Below are 13,514 nucleotides of genomic sequence, written 5' to 3'. Positions count from 1 at the left end.
AGGCACTTACCAGCATATGGGGTCGGTTGTGCTGATACTACACTCTGCACTGTGTGTAGATCCCAGTGCTTCAGCTTTTGGACCGCAGTGAGGTTGCTGACTTCAGTCCATTCAGGTGACCCGAGGTAGTCCTACAGGCGTTCGCTGGCCTTGGCGTCTCCTTCCATCTTTCCTTACTGTTCCTTCTATGTATTTCGGAAACAGTTTTGTACTTATCTTTCAAACCCCTATTTGTAGTATTCCTAGACAGTCTGTGAGATTGTGACACCAGTTCTGGGTAGTTTTGTTAGGGATCTGTATCGGAATTATTATTAACTAGTTACATTTCAGTGTTCCACTTTATTATTTCTGTTGTTTATATGATGTTTATTCACCTTTGTTAAGGGATTAAAAATGAAAAAGGCGAAGTAATTGAAATAATTGACTTGCCTAGCTTTCACTAGTAGGCACCATCACGACCTACGAGGGTAGAAAAATCGGATCGTGACAAACTCTTAAAGAGTTAAGAAGAAGGCAAGTCTCGCGCCGTCGTCATAGTCGCTCGCTCGGAGTTGGCTTCGAATTTGGATTTGGATTTGGTCAAATGATAGATTGATTAATTTTTTGGACCAAATTTATTTGTTAATATCAAAGATTAACATAATATTATTTAATCCAAATTATTTGTTTTGTAGTGGAAAATTAATTTTCCTCCGCATTTTGGATTTCCGTTTTACTTTGCGTAAATAACCATTTATGTTATAGTCATTTTACGTAAGAGTTGCTCTTCGTTTAAAACTCAACATGTTAGTTATAAATAGCACACTATTCCCTTAGATTTTTCATACGAAGTTTCTGAGTTCTCTTCCTTTCTGCATTATTTTCTTACAAAACAAATAACATAAGTATGATTTGTTGTCGCCATTTGTGTTCGTTGAAACATTGGAGTTTGAAGTGCCGCTATACCAGTATGTAATCCATTCTATCCTAGGAGAAAATAATCCACAACCTCAAATATTAGGAAGGAATTAAGTTCTTTTTAAAAAAATATTGTAAATTCAATAAATTCAGTAAGCTCAGATTAAATTCGGTTACGTTATTTTTCTTCTCCAAAATTATTTTACAAATAAAGTATACTAACAATACTCATTACCAATATGGACGACGAGGAATATCCATGCCGTCAATTTATCGCATATATTTCTTCTATCTTGTTAAAATCTCGGGATAATTCAAGATTGATTTTGCCAAATCTCGAAGAAAATCTGTCACTCGTTCGATAAAGGCCTAAATTCAGATACGGAAAAGTTTTGCACTCTACATATTGTAAGAAATTGCACACTATATATCGATGACAATCGAAGAAACAAAACTGGATACTAGAACACCTACACATTTAATTCTTCCTCACATTTCATCATATTCCATTAAAAAAAGAAAATATAAAGGAGACAGGGAAAGAAAATCCACTCTTAGATCTCTGCCAGCTTTATTACGTCATCCCACCAAACATCAAAACAGAGCACCCCATCTTGATAGTTTTGGGTTTAACCTCAAGCAATTTTAACCTCGATAGTTTTGGGTTTCTTAGGCTCAGGTGGAGGCAATTTCTGGACAGTAACAGTCAAAACTCCATCTTGACAAACAACAGAAATCGCATCAATATTCGCATTCTCAGGCAGTGTAAACTTCCTCATGAATTTCCCAATCCTTCTCTCCATTCTGATATACTTGGCCCCTTCTTTCTCTTCCTCCCTCTTCCTCTCTCCACTGATCAGCAACACATTGTCATCTTCCACCTGCACTTTGATATCTCCAGATTTCAACCCTGGCATGTCCACAACGAAAACGTAGGAATTTGGGTATTCCTTCACGTCCGTTGGTGTTGCAGCCATTGCCTTAGCGTCACGTACGTAGTTTCTTGATGGGGCGTTGACGGACTTGTCGGAATCATCACCGGCGGCGTCCATAAGGTGCTGGAGAGTGTGGAAGAGTGGTGTGTCGATACCCATTAGCCTGAAATCCATCTTCCTCTTCTTGGTTGAATTGGTTTCAATTTTGAGATACTTTTGAACGTGTGAGTTTGGTTTGCTGTATTAGATTGGGTTTTCGCTTTCTATTGCAGAGAATGATGACGGAAGTTGGGGTGATTATATAATTAATTTCAACAAGTTGTTTGTCATTTCGGTAAACTCGTTCCAACTCTTTAGTTTTAATATTATAGTTTTGTTTGTTTTATTTAATTACTTTGTATAATTATAATTAAGATGGCATATATCCTTTAAAAAATGTTTAGTAAAAATAAGGGAAAATCCAAGAGTGGTGAATTTAGTGGCCAATCTATCCTCCTCTAATTCCCCGGCCTCCCCTACCCAAACCCCATACCCGCCCTCCACCGGCTCCTATTCTTGATAGTGATAATACTTTATTACAATTTATGGAGAGTCAAAATGTGCATAATGTTGGAGGTGGTGAAAACTTAGATCATGAATATATGAATTCTCTTTATGGTAACCCAACTATTGATGAAGAAGATGAGCATGAAATAGATTTAGATGAAACGCAACCGGATGATGATACTAATAGTCATATTGCTCAAGTTAACCCAACTAATTCAAATGATGCCCCGGTTGAACCCCCCTGTTACTACCCCTACTTTTTCTAGACAACATTCTAAACGGGCCAAAACATCTTTTGTTTGGCCATTTTTTATTCAAATAAGAGAAAAAAATAAAACTAAGTGTAAACCTTATGGCAAAGAGTTAGCTTTTAACTATGTTGATCGGGGGGGGGGGAGTTTGAGGAGACACATAATGATACACCCTCAAGATAAAGCTAAATATTTTCAAATGAAAGTTGCGGTCGGGGGGTCAAGTAGGGAGGGGCAAGTCTAACTAGTCAGCCTGACCTTAGTACCGAGTCAAATCAATTTCAACCGGGAATTAATACTGTTTTATATTATGACCCAAGGAAAGATATGGAAGAATTAGCAAAAATGGGATGTTATGTGCTTGCCTCATAGTTTTCCTTCTAAAGAAGAATTTTTAATCCTACTTATAAAGGATGGCCTCGCACAACCGTAAAGAGCGATATTTATAAATATAAACAATATTTGCGCTATTTATTTACTCATATCAATTGTCGTGTTGCTATTACTACTGATATTGGTAGAAGTGGTAATGACTGCGATTATCTTACTGTTACAAATCATTGGATTGATGAGGAGTGGATAATGCAAAAGCGCATTATTGCTTATATAATAATTAATTTACGTCACATAGGGCAGTTTATTTCTAGCACGGTTACAGATATTTGTAGATATTTTTGCATTAGTGATAAAATAATGTCAATTTCAATGGATAATGCTACTAGTAACACTAATGATGTAGCCTTGCTTACCACTACACTAAATCCTGTATTTAGTAACATTTTTCATGTTAGATGTATTTGTCATATTTACCATTTAATTGTGGGTGATTGTATGAGAATTTTAAATGTTAAAATTGAAAAGGTTAAAATGGCTCTTAATTGGCTTTTTTATTCAAACCGTAGAAGTAGACTTAGAGAATATTTTAACAGATGCGATGAATTTGGCCTAAGAGAAAGAAAAGTTCCTAAACCTTGTCCAACTAGATGGAATTACATGTATGAAAGTTTAGTTATTGCATATGAATATAGAAACCCCATAAACTCAATATTTAATGCTCATGTAAGTGATGATGATGAGCACCTTACAAATGCGGATTGAGTTAATGTTAAAATGCTTGTAGATTTTTTAGAAAGATTTCATGTTGCTACAAATGAATCTTCTGGGCAATATTATCCTACTATTTTGAACTGTTTAGTTTATCTTGCAGATCTTGCAAATTTGTTTCCTTATTTTTCAGAGGGTGGGGAAATTTATGAATTAGCTATTGATTTCATGAGAAAGAAATTTAAAAAATATTTTTTCCCTATTCCCCCTAATTTATGGTATTGATGCCTTGTTAAATCCTACTATGAAATTAGGTGGTCCTCAATATTGGTATCGATCTATTTATAATGGTTCAGCACTTGCACCTGAGGAGTTGTCTACACTTTCGGATGCACAAGACTCAATTAAAATAAATATTTTAATTATTTATAGTGCTTATCAAATTGCACTAGATAATGCTATACCAGATATTTCAATTCCTTCTTCTTCTTCTAGTTCTCAATCATCTAAAAGAACTGCATGAGTAAGAGCACTTACTGCTTGGACCGAGTTTAGGGATTCTCAAGGTTGTACCACTAGTGATTATTCATAACTAAATGAGCATGAAGTTTATTTATCACAGGGACTTGAGGAAGTGAATCCCGACAGCTCATTTAATCTTTTGGAATGGTGGAAGGACAAAGAAAAACACTTTCCGATCCTTTCAAGGATGGTCCGAGATATTTTAACTATTCAAGCTTCAACAGTGGCATCGAAGAGCGCTTTCAGTCAAGCAAGACTACAACTCGGTGATTATAGAGCGTCTATGAGGGAGAGCTTGGAAAAATCAGTACTTTTCAGAGATTGGTAACGAAGAAATTTTGGACTTGCTGAATCACAACCAAAGGTAGACGAAACTTACGAAGAAATATATATATATATATATATATATATATATATATATATATATATATATATATATATATATATATATAAGCTATATTCGATATAATATTAGCTTTAAATAATTTTTTTTAAAATAATAGTCCAGGCCAACTTAGGCCCATTTAGGACCAGGCCCGACCCACATAGCCTGGGACCATTAGCTCACGGTCCCGGTCCTAGTCAGATTACACCCAAAAGCCCATGAAGTTCGGGTCCGTTTAAGCTCGAACCATTTAAGCCCAGCCCGTGAGGCCCGTTTAGGACCGGGCCCCGACCGTTTGCCACCCTTAAGCTTCCTACGAATAAATTTAGTTAAAACTTGAAAAAAAATTATATTAAAAAATATTTTTTAATATTTTTATTATGTTTGATTATGTATTTTATTTGCAATTTATGTTTTTTGAAATTTTGTAAGTGAAAAAAAAAAATACACCTATTTTTCAAATTTGAAAAATTTTCGTCAAAACTATTTTAAAAACTGATCAAAATACATGAACAAATAATGTTTTAATTTTTTCTGAAAAATGAAAGAACTCTATGTCCAAACGGGGCCTAAACATTCCTCCTTTATGTATTTCTAATTTAAACTATGTATCACCTAAATTCCTTCTTTTCTGTATCAGACTTTAAATGAGACTTTTGTTTAACCCATGAAATGAGAAAATCACTTCAGGCTCTGAACCTGTGGTGGATCCACCCTGCAGTTGCATCGCACCCGCTAAGATGATAAATTTTTTATATACGTATATTAAATTTTTCTTAAATTAGGTTAAATATCTAATTTTATCGCCCGTAATCGTAAACTAAACAAATATGTCATGGTTGGTAGACCTTTTTGAAAGCTTTTCTTGTGTGTATAATTTAAGTTGGAATTGATCTGGAACCTTAGCTTGTCCGGCTTCCCCTTTTTGTGTGCTTTTTATTTATTTTTTGTCCCAGTCATTTTTCTTTTCGACTACCTCCCAATTTCCTATGTCGTTTTTTTTTCTTTTCTCTATTCTATTATTTATACATGGTTTCTAGCGAGAACACTAAAAAAAGAAACTCCAAAATTTTAAAATAATATAAAATAAACATTACTCTTGATCTCAAATTTATGAGTTTTCTTCTTTCAAATCCGAAAAACTTGAGTCTTAATGGAAATTTTGGATTGAGATTTTTTTCATCTTTTTTATTATATCATAAAAATTTATATTATTTTATGGTTATTAAATATAATTTAATTCTCTTTACTATTAAATTATGACGAAAATTTCAGAAGCATTGCTTAAAAAAATGTGATTGATGATTTTAATTTTTGGGAACCGGTTTATTTTGTTCTTATACTTATGGGGTATAATTTATCTATTGAAGATATATTTTAAAATTTTCTTATTCTTATTGATGTACTTCCCTTATTGAAGATGTTATCTTACTTATGTATATTTATTTTAATATACAAAAAAGATGTAATTTCCTATTGAAAATGTTGATTTTACTTGTGTTATTATAATAAAGATGTGATTCGTTATTTAAAATGATAATAACGTTTATTTTTTAATATTAGGTTTATTAAACTCAAAAAAATCGAATTAACAAACTTTGTATTAGTTATTACAAGGTATACTTTAAAAGAAATTATGACATCCGTCACCTTTAAATTCTAGATCCGCCTCTCAACTGAACAACTGTGGATGATAATAGAAAATCATATCGAAGTAGTAGAATACTCGTTGTAGAGAAAACCTTCAGGTTGTGCGCCACATAATACAGGCCGTTCTTTCCATCTACCTAGCAAATAAAAGCTGTAGTAAACTAATTTTCTTGCTAAACTTATTTTTCCACTGTTGTAGCTGATTTCTTGAAACTAAAGTCCATTATATTGATCGGTATAAAAGAAGGATTTCACTCTTATTTTTGGATCAATTTAAATTCAAACATTAATAACTATTTCTCAATCATATAGACATTGAGATTGCCTATATGAGATCATCTTCTGCTTCAATTAAATTTATGTCTCATACTATATAATGTTTAACCAAAAAATAGAAATTTCGGTCAAAGCGTACTTTTAGAAGAACTCGGGTTACTGATAATCAAATAAGGAAATAATTATGTAACAAGAGAAGAAAAATTAGACTGAGAAGTAGCCGAGAAAGCAATTTAAAGCAATGTAAATAAGTATATTCTAATAGTAATCAGTGTGTCCAATACAAATGTTATTTCTCTCTTTTTATAGCTATTTCTAAGTACTATGTTTCTTTCCTTTCATAATAGAGCCATTATGAGCAATTAATGACACTAATGAAACGTTATAATTGGCAATCGTAACTGTTTCGTGAAGATTCTATAACATTCCCCATCATTTATGCCCATTAATTGCAAATATTACGTATCTGTACTTTTTGTTGTCTTGGTTCATTCCATCGATATCTCTTCAAATTATCAAGAGATCCGAGTAACTGTTCCTTCTTGTTTTCTTAAACCTTTGGCCGTACCTATTAAGACCTGCGTCTCTTTGCATACTCTTTGCTAGCTGTCACTCTCTTATTAATCCACGTGTCTTGACATGTTAGCCACATAATTAATTCCAAATGTTAACTCAATTTTCCCCAATACAGATAGTTCCCCCACTTTCCATTTATTCAGCAATTGAATATTTTGGAAGTGGATCTCATTAAAGCGGGAATTTTTGCCGCCATTCCCACATATCATTATACCTTTTCCAGAACTGACGCTTCTTATGTCACTTCCATTAAATGTATGTGACACGTGGTGGCTTTTGATTTGTTCTGCAGTTCCTCAGCATCTTTTAGGGCTTTTTTACGGCTACATCAATCACAAAGTGATAGTTTTCATTATGACGTTTCCATCATTACCTTTTAGTTTGACGGTTGCTTCTGAGTATAAATATATTCTTTGTCTTTTCTTTCATAGAAAAGTTTTCCATCTTTGGCTATTCAATCTTCTCTTCTTCTTCGTACAACTATGTCTTCTTCAAAAACTGATCCTCAAAAAGTTTTTATCGTAGATGAACTTCGCCTTGCTCCTACTAGGAGTAGGAGAGGGGGTAAGCTGCGTAATTTAGGGTCAGTTTCCATTCGAGGTTTTTCTTCTTCTCAATCTAGTTCCACTCCTCCTTCATCTTCTAGAACTAGGGCGTCTCTTCCATATAGGTCTTCTGCCAATGAGCTAGTCCGTGAACCTTCAGTAGATGAGATTATCCCTTCTGAACTTTCTTTTTATACTGATAGAGAATTGATTAGAAACCAGGTTTCTTATATGTCCTCTCATGATCATGCTAATGTCTACCCTTCACAGATTACTGAAGGTTTGATCTTTGTTGTTCGTAGAGATTGTCATTGGAACTTCGATTTCCCAATTCTGATCCCTAATGCAAATCAAAGGATCACTTCTTTCAAAGCTGGTTTTTCTTTGTGTATACGTACCCCTTCACATTAGACTTTAGATCCCCTATTGATCCAGTTATTATCGAATTCCACCGCTTCTTCAATGTGTGTTTAGGACAAATTGGCCCTATTGTATGGAGGGTTGTTGCATGCTTAAGATATTTGGCTAATTGGCTCAATTTCCTTTCACCTTTTTTCATCTAATTCATCTCTACTCCCATAAGTTATTCCGTCATGGGGTTTTTACTCTAGTGGCGAGGAGTAAGAGAGTTTTAGTCAGCCCTAAGGACGATAAAGATCGTGGCTGGTACGCCCGATTTGTTGCTGCTCCTATGATAGGGTTAGTAGGTGAAGAGAATATGTCTTCCCCTGAAAAGTGGAATTTTGCACGCAAGTTTTCTTTACAAATTTCTCTTCTCTCTCTCTCTCTCTCTTTTAAAGAGTTTGTACTTCCCATGACTGTTTTACTTTTCCTTTTTCAGCAACCATGGGAATTGTTAAAGAGATTCTCAACTTTCATGGTTGGGTAGAAAAATTGTTGACCATTGCTCCGATGGAAGTTAGATCTTGGAAGTAGTCAAATAGGTTTGGTTGGAAGGTTAAGACTCACGGTAAAAATTTTATTCTTTCCCTTCTATTTTTTATTCATTCTTACATTAGAATTTATTTAACCCTTTTTTTTATCAAGGTTTCCTATTCGTGGCGTAAGTGCTGAGTCAATCGCAACTTCTAGACTTTCTTTGGCGAGAGTTCAGGAGATAATCTTGAGCTCTTCAACAAAAAGAAAAGCTGACAGACCCCAGGATTCTGAAGATGAAGAGGAGTGGGATGGAAGCTCTTTGGTTAGAAAGCCACGGGCTAGAAGACGCGTCATTTCGGATGATGAAGTTACTCCTCCTCCTCATTCTGTTCCCGTGACCGAGCCTGTTGAAGCCACTTTAGTGAGTTCTGACGAAGAGACGTCCATGGCACCTCGTGACTCTGCTGAGTACCTCTTTTCACATGGGTTTGATAATGAAGACTTGGTGTTTGAAAAAGTACCTCTTGCCTCCTTCCCCATATATGTCCCAATGGAACACTATTTGTCTATTTTTACTGCTGCTATTTCTGCTCCGCCTGAAGATATTATGACTTCTTCTGTTGTCCCTGCTGCCAATATTCCTCGTACTAAAATTGGTTCTTCAAGTGGAAGAATGGTAATGAAGAAAATTACCATTGACGTTCCTGCCGATGGTAATCTTCTAAAGAAGTATAGTTAAAGCCCTTGATTGGTCCTGTTGAAAAGTCCAAGCTAGAAAGTCATAGTTCTTTGACTTGGACGAATGACGTCGTGCAATCATCATTGAAGGTATAGGCTTCTTTCTATATCTTACACTATTTTCCTTATATTAAGCTAGAAAGTCATATCTCTTCTCTTTTCTCAATTTTTACTTCACAATTCGCTTCATAACTCGATCCAATGCTCTAGAGGTTCGATTATCACTTATACTTTCAAAATTTCACTATACAATTTGAGCCAACGCTCCTCAAAGCTCATAGATCAAAATTCTTTTCACAAACTTTATACAAAAATTAGAAATCTGCACCAAGGCATGAATAATACAACGAAATCATGAAAATCACCGTATAAGACATACGGTCATGCTTGACACCAACGTATAGATACTCGTCATTGTGCCTATATGTCGTACTCGACAAGAAGCAGATAGCAAATAGGACACAACTCCTAATCCCTCAAGCTATGGTTAGACCAAACACTTACCTTGATGCAACGAACACAATTCTAGCCTTAACTACCGCTTTACCTCTTGTTTCCACCACCAACTCGCTTGTATCTAGCCATAATTTACTTAACGATATCAATAAATGCTAAATGAATCAATTCTAATGCACGAAGATGAGTTTTCCAAAGTTTTACCCAAAAAGTCAAAATTGCCCTGGGCCCACATGGTCGAAACCCGAGGTTCGAACCAAAACCCGATTACCCATTCCCCCACGAACCCAAATATATGATTTGCTTTAAAATCGGACCTCAAATCGAGGTCCAAATCCTCAATTTTTGAAAACCTAGGTTCTACCCAAAACACCCAATTTTCCCCCATGAAAATAATTGATTTGAAGTTGAAATCTTGTTAAAAGATGTTAATGATTGAAGAAAACTAGTTAAAAATGTCTTACAATTGATTTGGAGAAGAAAGGTTGTTTGAAAAATCGCCTCTTATGTTTTAGGGGTTTAAAAAGTGGAAAAATAACTGAAAGGTCCGTTTAAATATACTCCTCTCAGCCCCTCTCTGTGGACCGCATAAAAAGGACTGCGGCTGCGGAGCTCCACCGCGGACCGCATAAAACGGACTGCGGCCGCGCAGCTCTACCGCGGACCGCAAGAAATCGAGCGCGGATGCGGAGGCTTGGCCTTGCTCACCGCGGACCGTACAAACCTCACCGCGGTCGCGGAGTCCCCACCGCGGCCGCGAAGTTTCCACCGCGGACCGCGAGACTTGACTTCAGGGACCTGTAACTTCTCTGAATCTGCAACTTTTTCCTAAGTTCAAAACTTGCCAAAACACATCCGAAACGCACTCGAGCCCTCGGGGCCCATAACCAAACACACGTACTAACTCAACAACATCATACGAACTTATCCGTGCGATCAATTCGCAAAAATAACCTCAATAACAATGAATCAAACCTCAAAATCAAGAATTATTTTCTCAAACTTCATCAAGTATCAAATTTAGCAATTTAGGTCTGAATCACGTCAAATGATGTCCGTTTTCAACCAAACTTTACAGAAATGACTTAAACCATATATAAGACCTGTACCGAGCACCGGAACCAAAATATGGGCTCGATACCATCTCTTTCTAATCAAACTTCATTTCAAATTTCCTTAAAAAAATTTAGAAAATAATTTCCTTTAAAAATTCATTTCTCGAGCTTGGAACCTCGGAATTCGATTCCGGGCATACTCCCAAGTCCCATATTTTCCTACGGACCCTCCGGGACCGTCAAATCACGGATCCGGGTCCGTCTACCCAAAACTTGACCAAAGTCAAATTTATTCATTTTACAGTCAAAACTTATCATTTTTCACGGATTATCATATTTAAGCTTTCAGGCTACGCGCCTGGACTGCACAGGCAAATCGAGGTGACTCTAAATGAGGTTTTCAAGGCCTCGGAGACACAGAATTCAATTAAAAGCAAGTTATAACCTAAAAGGTCATCACATTCTCCTCCTCTAAAATAATCGTTCATCCTCGAACGGACATAAGAAGGAAGTACCTGAGTCAGGAAAAAGATGGGGATAAATGTTCCGCATATCGAACTCAGACTCCTAGGTCAATGCCTCAGCAGGCTGACCTCTCCACTGAACATGAATAGAAGGAAAACTCTTCGATCTCAATTGACGAACCTGCCGGTCTAGAATAGCTACTGGCTTCTCCTCATAATACAAGTCCTTATCCAACTAGACAGTGCTGAAATCTAACACGTTGGATGGATCGCCGTGATATTTCTGGAGCATGGACACATGAAACACTGGATGCACCGCTGATAGCTCGGCGGCAATGCAAGTCTAGAAGCCACCTCTCCCACTCGATCAAGAATCTCAAACGGGCCAATGAACCTAGGGCTAAGCTTGCTCTTCTTCCCAAATCTCATCACGCCCTTCATAAGCGACACTCGAAGTAATACCCGTTCACCTACCATGAATGCCAAATCTTGAACCTTACAGTCTGCATAACTCTTTTGCCTAGACTGAGCTCTACGAAGCCTATCCTGAATAATCTTGACCTTCCTGCCGATGCCTCCTGAACCAGATCCGTATCCAACAATCGAGCCTCTCCCGACTCAAACCATCCAACCGGAGACCGACACCCCCTACCATATAAAGCTTCATAAGGGGCTATCTAAATACTCGACTAGTAGCTGTTATTGTAGGCAAACTCTGCTAAAGACAAAAACTGATCCCAAAAGCCTCCAAAGTCAATGACACAAGCTCAGAGCATATCCTCCAAAATCTGGATAGTCCGCTCGGACTGCCTGTCCGTCTGAGTATGAAATGTTATGCTCAACTCAACCTACGTACCCAACCCTCGGTGAACTGCTCTCCAGAAACACAAGGTAAACTGCGTACCTCGGTCCGAAATGATAGATATAGGCACACCATGAAGTCGAACAATCTCCCGGATATAGATCTCAGCTAACATCTCGGATGAATAGGAGACTGCCACAGGAATGAAATGCACTGACTTGGTCAGCCTATCAACAATGACCCATACTGCGTCGAACTTCCTCCTAGTCTGCGGGAGTCCAACAACGAAATCCATAGTGATCCGCTCTCACTTCCACTCGGGAAGCTCAATCCTCTGAAATAAACCACCAGGCCTCTGATGCTCGTACTTAACCTGCTGACAATTCAAACAACGAGCCACATATGCTACGATATCCTTCTTTATTCTCTGCCACCAATAATGCTGCCGCAAAACCTGATACATCTTTGCGGCACCCGGATGAATAGAGTACCGGGAGCTATGGGCCTCCTCTAAAATCAACTCTCGGAGCCCATCTACATTAGGCATACAAACTTGACCCTGCAATCTCAAAACTCCATCATCATCTAAGGTAACCTGCTTGGCGCCTCCATGCTGCACTGTGAACCCCAAGGACACACAAATGGGGATCATCATACTGCCGATCACGAATAAGCTCCAATAAAGAAGAACGAGCGATCGTGCAGGCCAATACATGACTAGGCTCAGAAATATCCAATCTCACGAACTGATTGGCCAAGGCCTGAACATCCAAAGCAAGCGGCCTCTCACCGACCGGAATATAAGCAAGACGGCCCATACTGGCTGACTTCCTGCTCAATGCATCGGCCACTACATTGGCCTTTCCTGGATGATACAAGATAGTGATATCATAATCCTTTAACAACTCCAACCACCTCCTCTGCCTCAAATTCAACTCCTCTTGCTTGAACAAATACTGAAGACTCTTGTGATCAGTGAACACCTCACATGCCACGCCATACAGATAATGCCTCCAAATCTTCAACGCGTGAACTATGGATACCAACTCCAAATCATGAATCGGATAGTTCATTTCATGAATCTTCAACTGCCTCGAAGCATAGGCAATGACCTTACCATCCTGCATCAACACTGCACCAAGCCCAATATGAGATGCATCACAATAAACTATATAAGGCCCTGAAACTGTGGGCAAAACCAACAGCGATGCCGTAGTCAGAGCTGTCTTGAGCTTCTGAAAGCTCGCCTCACACTCATCCGACCATATGAACTGGGCACCCTTCTGGGTCAACCTGGTCATATGGGCTACGATAGATGAGAACCCCTCCACGAACCGACGGTAGTAGCCTGCCAATCCCAAGAAACTCTGAATCTCTGTAACTGATGCTGGTCTAGGCCAGTTCTTGACCGCCTCAATCTTCTTAGGATCAACCTGAATACCCTCTGCTAATACAACATGACCCAGAAATATAACTGAACTCAACCAGAACTC

General features: G+C 37.6%; 1 protein-coding gene across 1 annotated transcript; it reads right to left on the bottom strand.

Annotated features, from left to right (window-relative positions):
- Nucleotides 1–1,532: 1,532 nt before the first annotated feature.
- LOC104241461 (17.3 kDa class II heat shock protein-like) lies at nucleotides 1,533–2,006 on the bottom strand. The gene has a single exon (XM_009796403.2). It carries the CDS (start codon nucleotides 2,004–2,006, stop codon nucleotides 1,533–1,535), a length of 474 nt encoding a protein of 157 aa, XP_009794705.1.
- Nucleotides 2,007–13,514: the final 11,508 nt, after the last annotated feature.

Source organism: Nicotiana sylvestris, chromosome 8 (assembly GCF_000393655.2).
Source record: "Nicotiana sylvestris chromosome 8, ASM39365v2, whole genome shotgun sequence".
NCBI lineage: Eukaryota > Viridiplantae > Streptophyta > Magnoliopsida > Solanales > Solanaceae > Nicotiana > Nicotiana sylvestris.
The sequence above is the reverse complement of the archived record's forward strand: the minus strand, read 5'-3'. Positions and strand labels throughout refer to the sequence as shown.